Source organism: Pituophis catenifer, unplaced genomic scaffold (assembly GCF_029215685.1).
Source record: "Pituophis catenifer annectens isolate HBS135680 unplaced genomic scaffold, rPitCat1.0.hap2 SCAF_6, whole genome shotgun sequence".
In the NCBI taxonomy this organism is placed as follows: Eukaryota; Metazoa; Chordata; class Lepidosauria; order Squamata; family Colubridae; genus Pituophis; species Pituophis catenifer.
Window position 1 is genome coordinate 51,140,803 of NW_027256886.1, and position 25,043 is coordinate 51,165,845.

Consider the following 25,043-nt stretch of genomic DNA (forward strand, 5'->3'; position numbering starts at 1 on the left):
ACATTCAGATGATAGCCACCTTCATTAACTGTTCCTCCTGCAGCTGCCGACGCCTCTGAAGTTCTTCAAGGTCTTCATCTCTGCCAGTGGATCGGCGTCGCATATCAAATCCTACTTCCATAAGCCACAGTAAAAAGAACCACTTATTTCAAGTATAGGTATAAGAAGTGAGAATCAACCTATTTCCTCTGAGTTGGTTGCTGAAGAAATTAACTAAATACTTAAGTAAATACATAAATAATCCACCAATTCTGTCTCAAAATATGTTAATAAGATAATCTGGTTCTGAATTAAATAATACATTAAATAAAACCATTTTGAAGATTAAGTGCATAATGTTACGTACTGAGAGTTTTACAGAGTATAAAACATAATTAGTAACATTCTGATTAATATTGACTATTTTGTTAAGGAGACTTTTGTGAAGACTTTTGTCACAGCTATTTAACTCATTGTATTTCCAATATTAAAATCATAATTCGGCCCACAGTATTTTATTACTTTGTTTATTAAAAATCCTATTTTAATAGCTTTGTTAAAAATATTTTAGGAACTAAAGTATGTTCGGTCTCAAATTCTAAATTAGTTTGAGGGTTTAGAGGTTAACCTATTCCTTTTCTTTTTGAGAACCATAAATCCTTAGTTGCTGATATAATTCCTCTTACTTTTAGTTATAGTAAAATCAATATATGATTTTAACAATCTCGACCTTTCATGATAACTGTACTAACTTCACATACTAAACTGTGGTCAAAGTTGGTCAATTTAGTATAATGTGCTATATGACAAGGAGCAGCAACTGGTCTCAACTTATTCTAATTTCAAACTCAATCAAATTACTGTGACATAAAAGGTGGAAGATTCTACAACTGGCTTTTTATCATCTTTGGATTTTTTTTTTTTAAAAATAGTAATTTAAATAATCATGCACATACTTTGCTTTTGTGATATTCCAAATCTGATCCTAAGACAAACTAATGGTAAGATGCACACCGCAGATAATAATTTTTAATCACCCTTTATCATTTTGATACTACTCTCTGTACTACTCCATTATAAATTTAACTAATGTAAATAAATGGTAATGAAACTCAGTCTGGTGTAGTGATTAAGGCATCAGATTAGAAATTGGGACACTGTGAATTCTAGTTCTGCCTTATATATGAAGACAACTGGGTGACCTTGAGCCGGTCATTTTCTCTCAGCCCTAGGAAGAAAGCAATGGCAAACCACTTCTCAAAAATCTTGCCAAGAAAACTGGCAGTCTCCAAGAATTGAACACAATTGAACAGAAGAAGAAAAATCAGCCCTATGTAATAGTTTGGTCCTCAGTTATAGTATAAAGCCTTAATATGCTCTAACTTAACCCATATTTAAATATTCAGATTTATAATAAATACTATGAAAGTCAAATGTCACCACTAAATGTTATCTTTTTCTTGCATGAAGTTGATATTTAATTCTAGCAGAAGAACCAATGAATTTGGTCCATCAAAATAACCTCATTTTGAATTCCTTAATCTCAACTTGAATCATTTTTGGTTTATACAGGTAGGAACCAACTCTGAGTGATCAAACTTAAAGAATGTATCTGGAATATATGGGGTCTAAAAATAATACTTAGAAAAATGAAACACAGAATGGAAAACAAAGTTAAGAACTTTAAGGCACAAAAATGATGCAATGGGGCCATATAAGCTTTGCTATTATTCATGCTGTCCAACAACAAGCCAAAAGAGTCTGGTTTTAACATGTGGCAATGACTACACCGCACACCCATTCAAAGAAGAGGGCTGGACTGGCCGTGGACTTGTACTTCAATATTGGCTGGCTGGCTTTTCTGAAGGCAACAAAATGGGTTAAGGAATTCACTGAACTCTGTCTTCCAATGTCAGCATTCATAGCTCATGGCTTATCATTGCTGGCTTGCTTGAATGAAGCAGAAGGCGTACAGAACAATGCATGAGAAGGTATAATGCATTTGTAAGCTGATCTGGCTGCTTCACTCTATGAGTATCCTGAGGGAATAATATCTGTTTATGCCAGGAGAAAGCAAGTAGGTGAGTCAGACAAGTAAAGGAATAAGTAAATGTTGGTACCAAATCTCAACTCTGGTGAACAGTTGTAACCAAGAAGCACTACACACACTTTGATAGTACCTTTGTGTTTTTTTTTTTTTTAAAAGCTTCTGTGCTAAAACCTTAAAGATTCTGGGGAATCCATCCAGAGAAACGGACTTCTAATGAGAAGATTCTTGAAGTATCTCCTCCTCTGTGATGTAAACTTTGGGGACTGAGATTCTGATGCCATCAAATTCTATAAAGTTTGTAACGCTTCCCCCCCCAACCCCAATATTAACTAGATACTTAGCATAACTCTCCTAAGAGATCAAGCGGTCAGTGCAAAAAAGTTCAACGCCCTTATCAGAAGCTTTGCAGTATTCATAGCCGCCTCAGTGTACTTATTTATAGCAGAAAGCTGTGCATGGGTTTTCACCCACATCACTTGTTTCATACCTACAGCCGCAAGTGAGGGAGGACCTGGCCAGTATTCTGTCTCAATCTTTGGAATCTCGTTGGGTGCTGGAGCATGGGCTGCTGGGAACTTGGAGGACTTGATGATATCATCGAAAGGCTTGTTCTGGGCTGCCAGAGCAGCTGCATCTAGACGGTAATTAGGGGAACTTAAAACTAGCCAATTAAATTGCTTTATTATGGCCTAGATTCGTGCTATGGTTCTATCGTATTCCAAATTCTCTTACAATCATATTTTTCACATTCTCTTTTAGTAACAAAGTCCCAATTTCCATAATATGTAAATTCCTGACATTCCTAAGAACTTCAATTATATGGTGCATACAAATAAAGCATTAACACAAGAACCAAAGGGGCATTTCTCTTCTGGACTGAGCCTCATTTCCTCCTACTCAATGTAAATGAGGTCCATAATGCAAAAGCTGATTCTGCCATAAATCTTGCTTGGCCCTCATGTTTTGTTTCATTCATAAAACATGTTTATTCATTTACATAAAATATTCTTTGGCAGAAACAAAATAGTCATTCACAATACCATGTAGGGCAGCATATAAGGGAACATGTAAGTACAGGGAAAAAGTGGAGTCCCTAGCAAAATTAAGCTCCTGACAAATTATCCGTGTGGGAATATAGCTCCTAACAAAATAGAGAAAGTTTGTCCAGTTATGATTTCAATCCTACCTATTTAAAATATAGTTACCTGTGATGTACTAGAGACCACAGGGACACTGAAAGTTGATCAGAGCGGTATGTTTATTATCACTCACCTATCTACAAGAATCTTGCCAGATTATCTGCACTCTACAGAACTAGATAAATTCTCTAGGGTTTAGCAGGGGTCATTGCCCATCTGCTTCAGGGATTCCAGGCTAGCTAATCTCTTAACTCCTCCTCCCCATTTCAGCTGACTTGACTTTTGACCCAAAGTTGCTTTTTCAAGCGGCAACTGGACTTTCTGTTTTTTTTTTCCTTGAAGACGTTTTGCTTCTGATCCAAGAATCTTCTGGATGAGAAGTGAAATGTCTTCAAGGAAAAAAAAAATAGAAAGTCTAGCTGCCTCTTGAAAAGACATGTTTGGGACAACCATGACCTGGATGACTGAGAATCTCCTTAGACACTGACTTTTGACCATTCAGGTAAAAGCAGTTTGATGTTATGATGGCACTGAAAGTGACTGACTATCCCTTCTTGAAGTTTCAGCCACTGCAATATTCCCATGGTCACATTTACTAGCTTGCATTTACAACAGTTGCAGTGTTCTGTATTCATGTGATTGCTATTTGTGACCAACTGGCTTCCAAGAAATAAACTCAATGGGGGAAATTGAATTCACTTAATAATGGCGTGACCCATGTAATGACCATGCAATTTATGTAATGACCACAGTGGTTCACTTAACAACCATGGTAAAAATGGTCATAAAATTGGGTATGGTCACATGATAACTTGTTTAACGATCATGTCATTTAGCAATTGAAATTCTGATTACAATTTCGTTTATAAGTCAAGGACTACCTGTAAAGGCACATTTAAAATAGTTGCAATTTACAATGTGTAGAGCTAACATCTCCAACAAATTCAGAAAAATAGATATCCCTAAGCGGAGTCAAGTAGAGAACATTGGCAATTTCAGTCCAATTAATGCTAAGTCTGTATACAGCTTTGAATGGTTGGCAATATGTAAGTTTCCTGGAATAACAGAAGCTCTATGTAGCAGCTTTTTAGTATAATAATAATGACAATAACAGCATTTTTCCTGTGTGTAGGGAATATAACAGTATATTCATCCTTTCTATGTCATTTCCTGATCAATTAATTAATAAACATTTGTTGATAAATCCGGAACTATAGATACATAACTGAAAAATAATGAATTTCATTAATTCTGCTGAAAATGTTCAGTGAGAACTTCTAAAATTTATATCAGCATTTGCCTATGTATTGTCATTTTAACTTTTTATATCTCAGGATTCATTCAAACAACACAAATATCATTCAAAATAGTTCAAAAGCAAGACACTAAAGATAAAGTTGGGCTGTGACTATCTATAAAGGAGCATCACCATGAGATGAAACTCAACCGTGGGAAGCTCAGCATATTGTTGTTGCTATACAGGTAGTGCTCAACTTATGGCAATTTGTTTAATGTCGTTAAATTATGACAGTACTGGAAAAAGTGACTTACAACTGATCGTTATACTAACAACCACTGCAGTATCTCCATACTCACACAATCAAAATTTGGGCACTTAGCAACTGCATGTATTTACAGTATCCCAGGATCATTGGATTTGTGACCTTCACAGGAGGCTTCCAACAAGCAAAGTCAATGGGAAAAGCCAGATTTGCTTAATGACTATGGTGATTTGCTTAACAACCATGGCAAATAAGGTAACAAAATTAGGTGCGACCCATCTAATGACTCCATTTCTTAGTGACCTAAATTCCTAATCGTGGTCATAAGTTGAGGACTACCTGATATATTCAATGCACAAAATTGACAAAAAATGCTAAAAGTTTAATCTATCTTCTAACACTTGTTAATTGTAATATGCAAGAAGTATGTGGGGAAAAAAAAGATAAAAAGCATCTGACCAAATAAAACTAAAAATAGAATAGTTCTATCATACGGGGACAAACGGGATTTAAAAAATGATAAATCAACATCTTTTCAGATGTCAGAGATTTAAAACACAGAGATCTGTTTTGAACGTGTAAGCAAGATCTCTGGAGGCATACTTGCATCAGAAATGATTTGTAGCACTTGAATATATTAAACTAATTAAAACAATCAAGTTAGTATGTCTGTTAAAATGAATAAAGCTTTTTAATCTATTGCAAAAAAATGTGCTACTTCAATGCTATGGTTTATAAACAAGCTTTAACAAGAGGATGGGAAGCTTTGCCTAGCCCTAGCCTCTCTATCAGACACTTTTAAAATACCACCAGCCCCTTCTCATTACAGAGATTCATATCCAAGACAAATAAATAAATGGACTTTTAAAAACATGAAAAATAGCAATAATAGCAACCAATTCAAAATATAGGGTCCACAACTCTGCTGGACTTTTACCACTTTTTTTTTCCACCATCTGTGAAAAATTAAGACATGTTCAAAAAACGAATTAAAATGAGCATTATTGTATAGGATTGTGGGACTGTTGTTGTCTTGTTAGTGAATAATTATTTTTTCCACTGAACTTTCTCTTCAAACCCCCACTATGCTTCAATTGTGCATGTTGCTGACCATTTGCATATTTGTTGAAATGGCTGCAAAGAAGAAGCTGTATTGCAAGAGAAACAAAATTCCTGGTTATTTTGGAATCTTGACTTCTGGGACATCAAGACCTCTACTTCCATTTCTTTGCAGCCATGATGTGCTAAATGATGAACCTCAAACATGAATTGCCAGCATGTTTTCATTCCTTCCCTTCTAGGTTTCATGTATGCCATGCACACAGAGCTACTGTCCAATCTAGTTCTAATGGATAAAAAACAGCTACCTTGGCTCATTGTTTGACACTACAAAGGCATGATTTCAAACAATACTTACATATTGAAATGGATGAATTCAGTGGTAAAATATTCACAAGTAAATGGGAGATGAGATGACACAATAAAATCATAAAGAAATAAAAATAACATTAAGAAAAGGTGAAATGACAGGGTTAAAATTTTAAAATAATATGATACTGTAATATAAATGAAACATAATGATCAATATTTGTGCTTAAGCAAACAAATCTTGTATTCTATGTTCTGGGATGGTCTTTATTTTTTGAGGAATTTGATTTGCCTTTAATCTTTACATGGAACTTTATTTTGGTCATTCCCTTTTGGGCATTAAATACCATGTCTATAACTGATTAGACCGATATTCTCAGGACTCTCATTTTGGTTCTCTCTCTCTCAATTCTGGTAATGGAATACCATACTAGGTATGCAGTGGTGGGTTGCTACCAGTTTGCCCTGGATCAGTTGAATCGTAGCGGCTGTGGCGGGAGGCTCTGCCCACCTGCCAGGACATCTCTGCGCATGCATAGAAGCATCACGAGCGTGCTTCTGCGAGCGAACCAGTAGCAAACTAAATTGAAACCCACTACTGTAGGTATGGTATCATACCAGGCTCCTTGTGAGTTAGAAGCCTATATCTTTCTTTCATTTACTTAGAATAAAGGTAGATTAGGTATTTTAGGTTTTCAATTACATATGATTTTCTAATAAAAATATATTCTTTTTTCTAAAAGAAAAGCATGCAAAATCCTTTGTTGAATTACTCTATGTTTATTTCTTATAAGGATATCCTGGTGTATATAGCTATTCCTATACTTTGCATATGTACAAATATACTGCCTTTTGTGAGTTGGTGCTTGGCTTCAATGTAGCAGAGATTCTTATTAGTTAAATTAGGTCAAGCACAGCAAGATACAGTAGGGACAGAAGAAAACAAATTTGGCCGAGAACTGGTCATTTTGCCAACGCTTCTTCCATTGCATACACTCCCTCAAATCACAGGAATGGTTCTGAAACTAGTTCAAGGTCTTTTTGAATTAGTTTGTTTCCTCAGGTAGTCTGTTTGACCAGGTGAAGTTAAGAGATGAGAGTTCAGAAAGGAGAGCCACACTTTTTAAGAGAATTGGTCCATGTGGTCTCCAAATTGGCAACAAATATGGTCCTTGGGGTCAAAAATCTTCAGGAATGGGTGGCAATAAAATAAATTTAAATTAAACAAAAATTTCATTAGAAATATAGCAATAAAAACTACAATAGCAAGGAAATGTGTGTGCAGTAAATACTTCCGAATTAGCCTCAGCCTGTTTTGGCTGAGATTATCCCTTCAAATATTAACTGACCATAACCATTTCTAGAAATATAAAAATCAAGCTAATATAGAGATCAAATTGTTGGACCAAGTTTGGTTCTGTTTAACCACAGAGCTTAATAACTGATTGTAGGTCACTCATTGTAAGTCAACCCTATGCCGGCTACACAGATTTTATTGTGGCAATCAGACATTTTCAGTTTCTGGGATTGGTTTAAAAACAACCTCTTATATTATCATTAAAAAAAATAAATAAGCCAGTTTGAAATATTGAAATGAACACCAACATACATTATTATGTCAAAGGGGGTCCTGTGTAAAGAAATAATGATAATGAATTCATCTGCTGTAGCAAATGGCAAGCTAAAACAGAGAGGCATATTATGTAACCTACCTCATTTAAATCTATTTTATTTATCTCAACACAAAGAAAGAAAAGAAAAAAGAAAAATATATTAACTTTAAAAGTAAGCAACAATCAGTTAGTGTTGTATTAACATTACGTACAAAAGAATTTTATTGTTCATGTAAGTATTAAATCATTTGATTATCCCATTTTGAAGACAGAAAGAATAAAGTTTACCATGCTGTTTGTAGATGGGTGGTTTTCTATAAATATTGATCCCTTGATCTGTAAAAAAATAAAAATAAAAATCAGAAAAATATGAACACTTTTACATTTTCAATTATTACACAGGAAAGTGAAAAAAAAACAAACATAAAATTAATGGATGTTCCAAATCAAGGACTTGGCACATGAACTGAAAAACCATGACACAAGACTGCTAAGCGTCTTATGAAAGAAACCCAAATTCACATAAATGTAGAAAAATATCACAGATATATGATAAGAAATTTTGACACACGACTGGCCACATGGGATGTCCCTGAGTGTAAGCCTTTCTATTTGGATTTTAATGGGTTATTGATGGAATAAACATTTCAAGGGAAATTAACGATGATGCCTTGTTTGGAGACAAGAATAATTTGCAGAGAACATAGCTCACCATATCAACTGGCTCCATTTGTTGTCCAACCACAGACATTAAGGATGTGCATTTATATAAAGTTTCAGAACTTGCTTCTGAAGTTCCCTTTTGAACTAGAGTTATTTTCTTCAAGACTATATGGCACTTCAGAAAATGTTTTTGCCATGTTACTTAGTCTGGAAGCCTGAAACCAGCTTATATTGCAAAATAGTTATGCACCTTTTCAGGGAATTTTATGGCAAATCAGTATTTTCAAAGCTGTAAATTATAATAGTTTTAAATAGGAATATTTTTTTAAGAATAAGTTTGGCTATAAAAGGAAAACTCCACATTCTGCTAAAATATAGAAAAACAAGAATGCTAATAATTGCTGTTAAGAGAGGGTTGTTAGAAAATATGCTCTAAAATCAAAATCATTTTTGGGTTAAGAAATTCTCTCATCTATGTTTACTCACCAGCCAGAGAAAAATGGGAATGCTATTGAGTCCATTCCTCCTTATCATTCTTATACACACTTACACAGAAGTAAGCACTACTGTGTTCAATGTAGCTTATTTCTATGTATGCCTATGACTACAGAGAACTGAAAGTGGGTATTTATATGCATTATATGGTACATCACTCTTATATTAGACAGTTTATTGCAAATTAATTAATACAGCTAATCAAAAACTTGGAAATGGACAAAAATGTATTAAGATCAATCATTAAATGCCGTGTTCATTCCAGAAATTTTAAAATGATTTCTCCTTATCAGGTTACTTTTTTTTTCTTTGCTAAGCAATGCCACAATCTTATTTATTCTTTTATTTATAAGAGTCCTAATTTTCCTATAAGAGCTCATGGGAGCTAGCATAGCAGTCTTTCTTCCATTCCCCTCCACCCACAACCCTCAAGGGAGGTTGTGTTAAGCAGTAGTATTGGCTCAGAATCACACAGTCAGTTTTGGCGAACCCTAAGTGTGCACTGGAAGTTGATGATTGTGAAGTTAAATGTTCTGTTGCAAATTGCTCTATTTCTGTGCTGAAAGAATCATATAGTAATCACTAGAAAAGATATATTTGACATATTTAACAGCAAATGTCCCTAAAGGGACTGACATTTCTCTCCTCCAAATCCATTGAAACAAGATTTCTCTGTGACACAACAATTGCCATGTGTAACAGGATCACTTCATGCTGGATATTTAGTATGTGTATCTAGGGAATGGTACATAATGGATAGTTTTCTTCATTTAAGGAACTTTAGATAAATAATATGTTCCAATATCTAAGGGGCTGCCATAAAGAACAGGCGGTCAACCTATTCTCCAAAGCACCTGAAGGCAGGAAAAGAAGCAATGCATGGAAACTAATCAAGGAGAACACCAACCTAGAACTAAGGAGAAATTTCCTGACAGAACAGTGGAATCAGTGGAACGACTTGCCTCCAGAAGTTGTGGATGCTACAACACTGGAGGTTTTTAAGTAAAAATTTGGACAACCATTTATCTGAAATGATATAGGGTTTCCTGCTTGTTCAGAGGTTGGGCTAGAAAATTTTCAAGGTTCCTTCCAATTCTGTTGTATTATATGCTAGCAAATAATTTTATTCCTCCCAAAATACTTTTTGTTCTACTATGACAGTTTCTAAAAACATTCTCAGTATCAGCAATGGATATTGTATAATATTGTAACAACCAGATTAAATGTACACAAGATAAAAAATTAGGCTGTATTACTAGAACCACTGGCTGTAGGGTTCATTTGGGTTTTTGACTCCAATCTTCTGAGATGTGCATTCTTGAAAGAGAGCTCCATAGTGGGAAGAAAACTATTGGAGTAGGGAGTATCCAAGATGTAATAAAAATATTAATTCCATTTGTATCCTAAAATCCTCCCACACCACACCATGATATGCTATCATTTTAAGGCATGATCCATGCCATGAGCTCCAGGTTCATATGCTGTCCCAGAGCTTTAGGTACTGACCCTTCTAAACATTGGCTGGAAAATACTAAATGTACTTAATTAATTTCGTTAATTTAAATTGCACACAATCCATCTTTTTGTTCTATTCTGCTAATCTTTTGGAGTACAATCTATGTGGATACATACCAGGTCTATGTATGGCTAAAATAACTAAAGTGACCCATGGTTTTATAGTTCTGCTCACTGACCCACAAAGGGACAGCAGTTCTAAGTGAAAGGGCAACAAAAGTTGCAGTGAAAAGTGAAAAATTGGGAATATCACAGAACTGATCACTGTTGCCATGTGCCATAGGTGCTCCATCGTTATGCCAACCTGTTCTCTTAGGAATTATTGGAATAATGAGAAAAGCAACATGATAATCAAAACAGTCCTGAGTACTTCAGGAATCTCTTCTATTTAACCGACATTTAAATAATATGTATAAAATATAATTTATAAATAGTTAATAAATACTTAACTTAGGTTATACTAAATTAAATATACAAAGGTACAGGGAATTATACAAATTTAGAATATCAACACATTAAAACTAAATGGAAAGGTATTTTGGCATCTACATGTCACATCTATGTCTGAGAACAACAAATCACAGAAAGTATTAAGTCCTGTGGAGAAGAAGTGTTCAATTTCACACTGAATCATTGGGTATGACTGGACACTACAGTAGCTCCCTTTTAAAAAATGATATCTCCCTATTAATTTGAGGGTTTTTATTGAAAGACTCCTGTTCTTTTTTTTTTATTATTGAATTTCTATACCGCCCTACTCCCGAAGGACTTTTTAAATTATATACCAATTATATGGCTACTAATCAGAAGACAAACAAAATGGATATTGCACGTATCAATGATAACAAAAAGACTAATACCATAAGAATGAAGGATATCCCTTCTTTTTCAATTATACAAAGGTATGAAGAACTTACCTCCATTTCGATATTGATAAAGCATTCTGTTGCCATGGGATTTTCAGCAGAGGCCTATTTCGATGTTTTGTCTCTTTATACCACTATGTATAGTTAATTTCCTATTTTTTTCTAAGATTATGTAATCAATTGCGCTATATGATATGGACATATACATAAGACTAATTTAATAATTAATTTAATAATTAATTCAAATTGAGATGATGTTCATGTAAATTCTTCCTTTCACTATTCTTAAGTTTTCTTTTTTTCTTTTGAAAATTTATAAGAAAAGCTGATAATGTTTAATTTCTTTCAAATGCTTAGGACTGCATCCTATATTTTGTCCTTTGTTAAAAAAATAGTATCCAATATCAACATGGTATAACTTTGAGACAAATAAGAAAAAAACTTTAGGGCCTTGCACTAAACTAAATCACTGTGTATCACTGTTTCCTCTATGTTATGATTTGGAGAAATATTAATTTTATAACTAAAAATCTTCCATATCCAGCGTTTTCTAATTGTTCCCAAATTAAACGAACAAGTCTGGATCTCAAAGCAGTTCAGGGTATATCCCAAGTTCAAAACAACTAAACAGCATGCAGCGATGGAGATAAAAACAAAGGGTTACAAAGGCTACTACAGTCTACACTCGGACAAGACACCAAGACACACAATGCCACTCCTACCTGGAACATGGAAATGTTTAGGGGCCTGAGCGTAAGTTGGTGTTAGAGGGCGACTGTCGGGCCGATAAGGGGCGGGGGAATTCCGACCGCTGGACGGCTCATTGCCTCCAATGAGGAGAATGGAAAAACAAACAAACAAACAAAACAAAGAGAGCAGTAAAGAAGCAGGCATAAGTCAAAACCCAACCAAAAATCAATGGCAAGGGGAAACCAGAGAAGGAAAAACAAACAAAAATATATACAGGAGAGTTTAGTAATGTGGCTAGTATTGTAAGGCACTGCTATTACATATTAAAGGAGTCATTCGCCTTAAACTGGAATTTGGCAACTTGCATTATTTCATTCATTCATTCATTCATTCATTCATTCATTCATTCATTCATTCTCAATAGCATGCATAAGGGTACCATGCATTTAAATTACATGGATGAGATGTGAAAAGCAATGGAAAAAGACAACTGGAATTACTGGGTTTCAGTATATAAGTAACAGCATTTGGCAAAATTATTGCTAGGCAAAGTGCAAATCAAGTTGGCTTTTCAGTTAATTCTCATGCAAAAGAAGCTCCCATACTTAAAATGATCACACATAAAAATGAGCAAAGAGGCTGCAAGTTATTCCAGTTAATGCCTGGTGCAGTTGTTCATTTCTTATTAATTTAAACCACATTACTCCTCATTGGAGATACATTTTGTTCAGTTGGAGAATCATTTCCAGATAAGCTTCTGGGGAAGCAAAGCTGGCCCAAACATTTTCTTGCCTGAGACAGAACAGTAAATGCTTTGAATGTTTCTGCTCCCTCTCCATGTCAAGATAGGATACATGTGATTGGTACTTAAAGCGGAAAATGTCTCAAATCTATTTTACAGAGGGACAGAGATAATGATAAGAGACAGAGATGCCTCAATTTTATTGGAAATATCTGTGTTATCTGTATCTATGTCTATATAGGTGCTATCTGTTTAAGATAGCCAAATCAACTACTTAGGTAGCTTACCACTCTGCCAAATGGTAAGGTTAGCTCTAAAAAAAGTATGGCAGAAAGAACAATGAGAAAATGTTTGAGTAGCAGTTTTTAAAACTATGGGAATGCATAACTACCTTTCTTCTCCTACCAACTGCATGTCTAATTTTAGTGATGCAGTTATCCATTTCCAAAGTATAGGTACAAAATTATGAACAAGTAACATCTTCTTTGATTCCAAGCACGTTTGGATTTGATGACCGGCTACATGAAAGAGATCCTTCTCTTCAGGAAGATCACTGCAAATAATAAAGTCCCCCAACTTTTGGCTCGCAACAGGATTTTGCAGACATTTATTTATTTATTTAAAATATTTACATAGCTCTTCATCTTGTACCAACCCCTGGGCAGCTCACCACCACCAATTAAAATAACATGTGTGCAATAAAAATATTAAAACCACAAACATCAAAACTTGTCACTATAGTTAAACTTTTATATGCAGTCCACCACAAGGTCTTCTTGTTAATCTCATCCTATCCAAGGACTTGGGGGGAAAAGGCAAGTCTTAGGTGCTTTTAGGAAGCCTAAAAGGGTGGAGGCCTGCCAAACCTCAATGGGAAGGGCGTTCTATAGGAAAGATGCTGTCATGAAGAAGATACATTTTCTAGGTCCATAAAATGGCAACATTTAAGGGTAGGGGCTAGGAGTATGCCCACCTTATCCAAACGTCTTACAGAGGCTGTCTTACAACCTTATCCTATATTTTTTAGGGTTTTAAAGGAAAGAACCAGCATTTTAATTATATCCAGAAGGAAAGTGGGAGCCAGTGCAGCTCACGCAACAGGGGTGTAACATGGATAAACCTAGCATCACTGCATGTACCCCCACATTCTGGACCAGGTGAAAGTTCCCGGTGGTCTTCAAGAGAAGCCACATGTAGAGCGTACTACTGTTGTAATCCAAATGGGAAATAATCAAGTCATGAGTGACCATGAGCAAGACCAAAAGGGAGGGCAACTGATGAACTAGATAAATCTGCACAAGTCCCCACACACACCCAGCCATGGTAGCAACCTGTTCCTCAAGCAGGAACCATGAGTCTAGGAGGACTCACCTCAGCCCAAGGTAGTGCCACCTCATCCAAAGTCAAAGATGTAATATTACCTGGGAGGGCAGAAACCCAGAGCCACTCCCTCTTGCCAGGGATGAGTTGAAGCTGGCTTCTTCTCATCCAGACTGTTATAGCTTGCAGGTGCTTGGCCAATACTAGAAGAGCAGATCATCTCTCCCAGCAATTTCATATAGATATTAAAGAAGAAAGGCAAAAGACTTGAGCTCTAAGGCGCCCATAATGCAAGACTGGGAAAGAACCAACACTGATTGGAACCAGCCATAGAAGAAGGAGGAGAATCATTGTAACACAATGTTTCTCACTGCCACCCCCCTGAAATCTAGATGATTGCCATTTTTGATGGTACTGAAAGCCATTGAGAAGTCCAGGAGTGCCACAATGATTGTACCACCTTATCATGACCTTTCCAATAACTATTGACAAGTACAACCAATGCCATTTCAGTGCCCTGTCCTGAATCTAGACTGAAATGAATTCAGATAATGTTCTTCATCCAAGGCCCTTTGTATCTGCATGCCCACTAGCATCTTAACAACCGTCACTAAAAAGGGAAGATTGGAGACAATGAAAATTGTCTAGCACCACTGAATTCAGGGTAGCTTCTTGAGAAAGGGGTGTACGAACATTCCCTTTAAGGCAGGTAGTACCATCCCCTCTCACAAAGAGGCATTAACCACTGTTTCTACCCAACTGCATGCCACTTCCCAGGAGGTCTTAATCAACTAGAAGCGGCTAGAACATAGGGGGCCAAGCTCACAGCACAAGACCCCTGTCTACTTCCTCAGATCCAACCAGCTAAAACAAAGCTCATCCATGTCTTTGAAATGTCACTTTCAAAGGGTCTCTCTAGTCAGAGTCCAATTCACAGCAAAGATGAGCAACTTTGTCTGACAGAAGCCAAAAAATATTTTTCACAGTAGCTGTGCTGGGGCTCCCCCAGCTCTTCCTCATCCAAGAGGACTTTGTCACCTGAAACAAAGCTGCTTGGCAGTCATCTGCAGATGCAATAAAGATAGAGCTATAAATATGTTTTTCTACCTTTATTGACACAAGCAAGTCCTGATGTAGGTACTCCTCTGTGCTTGGTTTCACTGTCTTCCTCTAGCAGCCCTCGAGACATCTCTATGTTGCTTTATTTCTTGGAGCTACTCAGTAAACTATGATGTCATATCATATCCATGTACACAAAGAGTCCAGATAGATGCAATTAAGTCCATGGTCCAGCACTAAAAACAAAACCCTCCAGGATGGTGCAGGCATCACAAGTTTCCTAAGGTTAGAAATCATGAACCCTGGACTTACTTGATACATTTGGTTTCCTTCAAGATGATATTCTTCTACAAAAGGTTGAGTTTGATAGGGTAAGGGACTAATATTTCTCATTCTTTAACTACATTTAGAAAAACTGCATAATCTAAATATTACACCTGTGATATGTTTAGCATATGTAACTATGCTAAAATAATTTTTGTTTCAAGTTCACAATGGAAGTGACACAGTATTGATTCAGGAATAGACTATAATATAAATTACCACTATTATGATTATCTGTCCAGGAAGCACACAAATATTTCCTTAATTAGAACAGCACGCTGCATATTTTGGAATATTGTACTTCAATTTAAAATATGTACATAAAGATGCAAATGAAGAGATAAACTAACACGAAAAGCAGTAAATGAAAACAGAAAGTCCAAAGCAGAACTTCTAAAACAAGAGCAACAGAGTATCATTAAGTTCTTGGTAATCAAGTACTGTCAATATTTTCTGTTCTAATATCATGATCTGCAGGGAAATCATTTGGAGGAATCTATTTCTTAGGGAATCTGCTGCTTAGTATCATTGATCCTAGATTTGATGGACCAATTCAGCAGTAGCTGTTCCTAATTTGAAAGTATCCGGAAAGAACATGGATCCTACCTTCCACAACACTTCTGGGGAAATAAACAAGTGAATATTCTGTTATTTTTTTCAGTATTAGCAAACATCATCCAGTGACCAAATATGTATCCTAATGGCCTTAAGATAGGTTATTGATAGCATCCTATTTCTCATTTAGTGAAATGTTGAAAAGAATTCCTAGAAATAAATATTCTTTATATTTGGGTATATGCTATATAAGTATTATGAAACCACTCAGTAATTGCAAAATACTAGGTTCATAACCATTACTATTAACAATGTGCAGTAGCAAGCTTCCAAGCAGCCCAGGTTGAAGCTGCCAATGAGGACAGAGAAATGAAAAGAAAATAACAGTCACTGATGTTCACACACATTCTCACAATTCTTTGAAATAATTATAACATACATAACTTTCCACCAGATTTTTTTACATCCATGAATTAGGAAGGCAGAAATCTTTCAGAATCCGTGAACAGATTTAGAAGGTATGATAGGACATTGTTCCATTAATGAACATCTTTCATTGGTAAAAAAAATCCCAATTTGATTCCATTTAATTCACCTATATTTACTTCCCCACTTCCTGAATTTGAAATATCAACCCAAACCACAAATTCAGTCTTCCAGATAGATTTACTTTTTAGAAAATGGTAACTATGAAGTGATCTTGAAGCTTTGCCATGACAGATTTAAAAGAGACAGTAGGAAGGAGAATGTCTTAAAAAGCATGAGATAAACATGAAAATGTAAAACTAGAATGTATGCATCAAGTGCATGCAAATATGAACTGTGCCTCTGTTTTTAAGGGACCTCATGACTGAAACAAAGCAAAAATAAAAGTTGCAATTGTATTTTATACTAGCATAATTAGGAAATTGAGATCTATGTATACTGATATATGTATTGCTTTTGGAAGGTTAAGCATGCATGATTATGGCTGCATTTGAAACTTGTTTCTCTTTTATTAATTAAGCCAATTCTACTGTTTAACCATTCCTGAGTAAGTAATGCTGAATACAGGAACTAGGTGATGTAAGAGCCATTAAGGAGAACTAGGTTTATGTACACGAAGCTCAAAGTGGTAGATGGAGCAAGACAACTGGAAAAGAATCAGAGAATTCTTAGAATGTAGGCCTTATAATAAGTTAAAATATTGTATCAGTCTCAGATGACGAAATGTTGTATCAGCTGACCCTCACATCACTGTGTGAAAAGTCATGGTTTTGTATTAGAATACATATTTCCTATAAACAAGTTCACAGATTTTCTTTTGGAACTTGCAAGTAGAGCTTTAAAACCCCTCTTTTCTGAAATGCCAGAGAATCACTGACAATTGTTATGGACAAAATGTAAAGCACCTTTCTACATTAGAGTTTTAAATTTGCAAAATAAGCATGCTCCATTATATTCAAAAGGCAAGTGCATGGGATAAGAGGACACATTTAAACATAGCATCCATCCCAAATGTTTGAAATAATGTTTTTGGAGATTTAGTAAACTAGGAAACTGTTTTTTTTATACATATATACATACATATATATCTAGGTAAACTATATTAGAAGCTGGTATATATGGAAGATACCCCTAAAATTCATGCATAATTAGTATGTGGTCTGGGACTTTAAGATTAGGAAAATGTGAGTCATGTCAGTGTGTTTGAAAAGAGAGATGAATTTACTATAACTGTTTCCAAATTAATCTCCCAAAATGATAAATATCTCAGTTTTCAGACAGTCACATTTTCTTAAGAAATCTTTACTCAGGACCACTTCATCTATGGAGGACCCTTAGAAAGGGCATACTTTCTCAAAGAAAAGAAGATATGCCAGGTCTAGCATAATCGTTATGACAAAAATCTGAGCATGCTGGGACCACGGAGTGGACAGCCATTTTATGGAGATGTGGCTTATTAGCTTCCTAGAATGCTAATAAATCTCCAGTCATTTGGACGCTAGCTTGAATGGCCTGTCTCCTTACCTTTGACATAGGGAATGAAGTGGTGTCGGAAAGGGGAGTAGGGGCGGGAATCATTGTGGGTAGAGATTGGACTATTAGTGCGTAGGAGGGCTAACCGCTGCACACCGTTAGACAGCAGCTCTGCAGCAGCAGGGATTCGTGAAGCAGGACAAAGCAGAAACAAAGAAAAGAGAAGACCAAATAAGACAGAAGCAGGAAAAAGTGGTTGGAGGCTGAGGGAAACACAGGGACAAGCTGTCATAAGTAGGAATCTGAGGACTATACAAAGGAAATAAAACAGGTTTCTTACTGCAGGAAAAATTCATAGGAAGAAATGTGGAAAAATCAGATTTACATTGAATATTCCCTCATTTCAAGTTAAATCCTTATTTCCTTATATACAAACAAATAGGGTGGAACTGGCATTCATGCTACTCTCATTTTTAACTTATTTTCAAGGAATAATTATCTGGGGAAGAACTGGACCAAACAATTACAAATAAAAGCTTAGTTGTTTCTTATATGTTGTGCTAATGTATTTTAGAAGAAAATTTATAGTTACTTGGCAAATATGTGGCCATATAAATCAAACAAATAATTTCCACAATAATATTTTTTTCTCTTAATGAAAACATTTAATATAGTATAAGCACTAGAGAAGAATCATATTAAAAATAGAATGTAAGTTCTAATCACCATAAATTTTCACTTGGTTTACCAGAAGAAAACTTTCAGGAAATAATGAAACTGTAGCGTTCAGAGGCTTAAAAAAGGTGAATATAGATATTTTAGGTATGTGGGCATTCTTAAAGACAAGCTTTCTTTCTACTGAAGTGTGAATTTACTTTTCTTCTCCAAAGATAAGATCTGGAAAAATAATAAAATCTGAGGCTGTATAAACTGTTGATGGTGCCAATTGACTTCCTATGGTATCATCAAAATTTTAAAATCTCTCAAAAAGTATTAACTTTATATTGTTATATGAGTTTTAAAGGTAAAGTAAAATTTTAATACTCAGTATTAACATACTGTATATTAACAAATTGCCAAATTAATATTGATGCAGAATATTTTTGGGGAAAAAAGCCTAGATGTAATAGAAGAGAATTAATTGAATCAAGGTGGCAGTACCTATATGAGGTGGTGAAAGCTAAATAAAATTGACTCTAATAACACTTGGATGAGAGATTGTTTAGGTAGTCCAGTACTGATCACTAAATTAGGTAATTGAAAAAACAAATCACAGATAGGCACAGATGCAAAGATAGGCAACTCTCATAACATTACCAAGGTCACCAGAAACTGACTCAGGGATTGTTTTACTTCTATATGTATGTCTAGCATTTCAGCAGTGAAACTAATTCCTGATAAGTTTTTTTAAAGAATTTCTTTCCTCTTTTTAAGAAAATACTATACTGTAACTTCCTTCCCCTAGAGTTTAATATAGACTTTTTTTAAAAAGAAAAAACGGTTTTACATTTTCATCATCAAACAAGCGAAAGTTACATCAAAAGTTTGCATTAAAAGTTACATTTTTGAATATTCAAAAAATCAGAAACCCTGACTTTATTAAAAAATGCCCATAACCTAAAATTCAGAATTATTTGCTGGTGAAAGAAACTAGACAAATGTAATTTTACAAGTTTTCCTAATTAATTATTGCCCCAAATAATATAATCCATTTCAGAAAATTGATTAATTTCTAATTAGCAGATATCCCCCATTCTTCTACAATAAAGAAGGACCCTTAACAAAAAGTGAGAAGGAAAAGGAAACACAGTTTTATAATGAATAAATAGCTTTGAAATTGAAAGAAGTAGATCCTTTCCTAGGGATTCTAAAAGATAAAGAATTTGGTTCTAAAATTTTCTAAAATTTGGTTCTATGGTTTCATTAGCCTTACCAGGTCTGTGGAAATGCTGAGGCGAACGTGACATGGTGGGAGTGTAGCTATGACGACTGTATACAGGGGAACCAATGGAACCCTGACTGGTTGACCGGTGTATCATTCGTTCTCGAAAATCCTGATAACCCTGAAGAAAATATTATTTTATATATTATAGCAGATGATCTGATAAAATTCCTTCTCCTTATCCCAAAAGTGCTTTTTCAAGAAGCAACTGGACAACCGTGACCCAGATGACTGAGAATCTCCAAAGATGTCGTTCTACTTATGCTGTACCTTCTACTCATGTTTAGTAGTTGCAGTACGTAATTCCAAAAATGCTTCTCCACTTGTATCATACCAGATCATAAAATACCAAGCTAGATTTTATAAGGAAGCACTTATCTTGCAATCCTTTTGTAATGGAAGTACTTTAAACAGGACAATCAGCAAGTGGAATTGGGAGGGGGCTTCATCTCTTTTACAAAAACAATTATCTCACCATCATACAGCAGTCAATTTAACAAGATTACAGAATGTTTGATTGGAACTTACTTCTGCAGATGGAGTTGGAGAGAGTGTCCTTGGTGACTGAAAGACATAGCAGAAAGGAGATTACAGGTAAGACATTTTAGTGAAATCTGTCATATCAAATCAATGACAGATAATTGATAATTTCATGAGAAAGATTGTTTGATCCAATTCTGACAGTCAGATTTATGGAGTTAAGAAACTGCTTAAATTTAGGGCCACACGTATGCTAATTTGTGCTTAACCTAATCAAAGATTCATAAATAACTGTAGTATTTCAGAATATCATCAGGCTCCAGCTTCCAGCCCTGGACGACATCTTTGAATCTCGCTGTTTGAGGAAGTTGCATAATATTCTCAGAGACTCTTCCCATCCTGCTTACAATATTTTTGGACTGTTGTCTTTTGGCAGAAGATACAGAACAATTAAAACTCAGACCACATGTTTTCTGAATAGTTTTTATCCCAGAGCTATAATTGCACTCAACAATGAACTAAAGGGACACCATCAGTGGCTGTTGGACAGCATTACTTGGTCTGTTGTGTGGATGTTTGGGTGGTTTAGGGGTGGGGAATTTGTGGTGGGTGGGGGAGTGTTTGGGTATTGTTATGTGTGTTAGACCTGGTGTTTGGGTGTTAAGTGAATTTTGTTGTATGGATATACTGTGTATACATGTACAATGACAATAAAGTTATTATTATTTTTATTTACTGGAAACTTGATTATCATGAACATTAGTAAGGTAACTACTGTAGTTCTACAGTATAAATAAATGTAACGGTAACTCATTGGCTTCATCTTTCAGTGATTTTGAAATTTTATTAGGAATTTACCAAATACATGTGATATTGAAGTCCTACTTAAAAAGACTTCATTTTGACTGTAAATTTAAAGGGAAAGAGGAATAAGTATTTTGACATTTCTTTGACAAAAATGTTTACAATGAAAACTATCCCAAATAAAATGGCCATTTCACACCAAAATGAGATTTGATTAGCTTTACCATCTTCATTTTCTGATGTACAGAAAGAAAAGACAATTAGCAATACCATTGTGATTTCTACAGCCCAAAAGGTATTTAAAATAACATCTAAGTCAAATTTTATGCATCTATGATCTATGAGTTCTTAGACATGCCTCGGAGAACCTAAATTTGTGATGAAGTTTGGCGTATCTATTTAACCACACATCTTTGTTGCAGTTCAAACCACACTGCAATTTTTCAGTGTGGCTTGAGCTGCAACACATTGCAATTTAAAAAAACTGCGGAAGGCAAATGGAAAGAAATGCTATTTAACAAATAATTATAAAGGAACTTTCACAACAATGGACCATCTAGCAGTTCTCTTTTATAAGAAGTTGCATAAAGTCTTGTTTCTAAAATAACGTATTTGAACTTTATCTGCATCTTTGTGTTCAGAAATGTAGTCAAAATCTGTGCACCTTGTTACCCACCATACCAAATGTTTATTTGTCTAGAAGTTTGCTTGCTTGTTTATTTACATTTTATGCTGCTTATCTTCCCTGTAAGGTGACTCTGGGCAGCTTGTTATAAATTAATATCTTATGATTTAAAGATATTACTATTTTATACAACAATCATTCTTCAGATGTGTTTATAGATAATATGTATATGTAAATCAATCAAACTAGAGACAAACTGTCTAATGCCAATTTGTTTTATATCGTCTATTACTTTATGGATTTTGCACTCTTTTTTTTCAACTTACACTTTCATCATGCACAGGAGAACTGCCGTATCTTGAACTCTGAAGGGAAAAAAGGGATTAAACTGCTTCATTTTCATACATCCTTACTATAAACTATATATAGTATATATAAAACCCAACAGGCTACAAGAGTAAACCAAGCCAGAGTCCAATAAAAATGAAAAATAAAATATTTTTTTAATATTTTAGGTCTAGTATCGGGGATCTACCAACTTTTGAATATTTCACGGTCAAGTTTTAATCTGCCCCCCCCTCTCCGCCCCAGTACTGAATTAATACTTAAAATGTAAACTACTAAGATTTCATAAATGGTAGTCCTGTTTCATAACTGAATATTCAACTTGTAAAGGACATTTTATCAATTCAGCAGGAAAATTTACAATTGAGTTTTGCCCTTAGTTCTTTGCATCTAGAAGCAGAAAACTGACTAGTGTCCAACCATCTGAAGAGCCCATCGATATATTCCTGAGAAGAACTGAGTGATGCAATTCAATTAAATGAGAGGTGGGGAACTATGGCCTCTTTATGACTTGTGGACTTCAACTCCCAGAATTCCTAAGCCAGTACGGCTGGCTCAGGAATTCTGGGAATTGAAGTCATAAAAGGGCCATAATTCCCCACCCCTGTATTAAATATGTTATGAAGGGTGTGCTGACTCAGGTAAAATCCTATCTCAGTCCAGCACATTGTTTTTTCAGAGGCCAGACAGATGTCTATAGAATCCCAAAACTAGGATCATTCTTCTTGTTCTCTAGCACCTTCTATATGGGAGAAATATGCAGTCATCATGAGTAATAGCCACTTATGGTCTTATCTGCTGGGGATGAATCTAATCCATTTTCATGGTCATTGCATTTTTCTTCCTACACTTCCTAGTCTGACAGTACAAAAAAGAAATGATAATATATGACCCAACTAATGGAACATAGTATGATTCATTTGACTATCTAATAACATGTTCCTAAATTGGATTATTGGACTATATGAGATATTATTTTTACACATTCACTACTTATAAAACTTCAATTATTCAATAATATAATGGATAATGAAAGCAAGGTGAGCAGAATTAGAATAAATGTTAGTCTTTCAATGACAGAGAAGATAAAGAAACCTAGTAAAATTTAAAATCTATTTGTTATTATTTGATTCATCTAAGTCAAGTTTTCCAAAATCCAACCCAGGTTTGAAGTTACAATTGGGATTGCAGACTTTTCAATGGAAAGCAGAACTGACAGAAAGTCAAGGCCAGTAAGGAAAAGGCCATTGGTTCAAGGTCCCAAGAAAGCATAGATATGGATCTACTTTCTCAGTTCCATTTTAATCATTCCTATTATAATCGCTATATAAAAATTAACTGTAGTTCTTTTTAAAACATGTTTGGGTTGATATTTACCCTGCCGATACATATGGAAATAACAACTATTCTACTAATAATGTCTGCATTTTTTTTACTGCATATGGTGTTCTAATAATTACATAACAGCAGTAAGCTTATTCAAAAATACACTGACTTATACAAAACCAAGAGTGAGAAAAATATCTGAAATGGCTGAAATGAGCAACGAATTAAAATCAAAATCAAAATCAGTAATAAAGATAGATCAGGAAGTAGAGTTCCTTGAAAAGAAATGCAGCCTGAGGAGTAAATGTGAACAAAGACAAAATGGATCAGAACTATACCACAAAAATGGTAGATAATCAAGTTTTGTCATTAAAAATTGTTAAGAATTGTTAAATGAGTTTTAGATTCAATAGCAAAATAATATGGCTTCCACTAGGTGGCACTCTGTGAAAACATTTCTGTGCCGTGAATCTGAGGTACAATCTTTCCAAGAAATACATATGATCAAAACGTTTAGGATAATGATATGAATATTAAAGTTTTTCTTTTTTTCTGTTGTTCATTTATATATAAATCTAACATAAAGAAAATCCCACATTAATAACAACACATAAACATAGTTTATGTCTGGGTCCAAATATTCCATATTCAATCCAGACAGACTGAATCAAAGTAATCTGCCAACAGATCTGGTTCATTTCCTGGCCCAAGGAGGAACATCAAGGTCATCAATATTATTTTTGGAAGGGTTGGAGACATCCTGATCTCTGGATGAATGCTATTCCATTCCATTCCATTCCATTGACATAGATAGTTTAATGTAAAAAAGATTTCTGTGCAAACACAGAGATCTCATAATATTTTTTTTAAAACATGTACTCAAGTGTTATTATTACAATTCTAATAATGTTTTCTTGTACTCACATCATTTTACTGCTCATGTCACACACAGATGCTCTACCCACATAGCAGTATTTCTTTAAGAATCTATGCCACTTCTAGAGAAAGTAAATCCTGAACATTTGATGCCCAACTGAGTGCTTCAAACTCAAAGGTTGCTGGCTACCACCCGGCAAGCATGTGCATGAAGTTGAGAGGAAAGAGCTCTGATGGACAGGGATCCCTGCACACATAGTTATTAACCAAAAAGGAAAGTGAAACAGCATAGTCCAATGCTCACATTTTTTCAAAGCTATAAAGAAGCAAGAAGTTGAGAAATATGAAGCATCTGGACCATTGCATCAGCTGTTTATAAAAACAACAGAAGCTAAACTACAAACCAAGTGAACTGGTTTCAAAATTGAACTTCCAATTCATTACCTCTCCAAGGCTCTGTCTTTCTTGTCTCTCTTCGTAGGCAGAAGTGTAGAAAGGTTCGTAAGTAATTAGATCTGGACGCTCAATGTCATAGATGGCCTTGACTTTGGGAATGGCTGCTAAATCCTTATAATCAAGGATCTCATTGTCTACTTTTGCCTAAAGAATCAAAGAAAACAGGTAAACACAAATCTGTAGTTTCACTTAACATCCAGTTCTAAATTTTGCCTGTAAGAAAAACCACCAAAAAGCCCTACCTTTTTTTCTCCTTCACTCCCCAAATTCATTTTCAATCAAATGGCCCTTTTTATTCCATTAATACTGGATTTGATAATCATCAATTCATCAAAGAAGTGTAAAAAAAT

The 25,043-nt window shown here is 35.0% G+C and overlaps 1 protein-coding gene across 3 annotated transcripts in view; it reads right to left on the reverse strand.

Annotated features, from left to right (window-relative positions):
* ABLIM1 (actin binding LIM protein 1) overlaps positions 1–25,043 on the reverse strand; it is a 184,279-nt gene that overhangs the window by 19,536 nt on the left and 139,700 nt on the right. For 2 of the 3 annotated variants that reach the window (XM_070946092.1, XM_070946091.1), the window contains exons 10-16: positions 24,682–24,837; positions 22,017–22,055; positions 20,310–20,345; positions 19,773–19,902; positions 7,940–7,987; positions 2,517–2,663; positions 20–114 (exon numbers count right to left, since the gene is read on the reverse strand). In XM_070946092.1, coding sequence (XP_070802193.1) covers positions 20–114; positions 2,517–2,663; positions 7,940–7,987; positions 19,773–19,902; positions 20,310–20,345; positions 22,017–22,055; positions 24,682–24,837 — 651 coding nt within the window. Of the gene's footprint in view, positions 1–19; positions 115–2,516; positions 2,664–7,939; positions 7,988–11,912; positions 12,018–19,772; positions 19,903–20,309; positions 20,346–22,016; positions 22,056–24,681; positions 24,838–25,043 lie in introns of all 3 variants that reach the window. The other variant, XM_070946093.1, reaches the window with a different exon arrangement.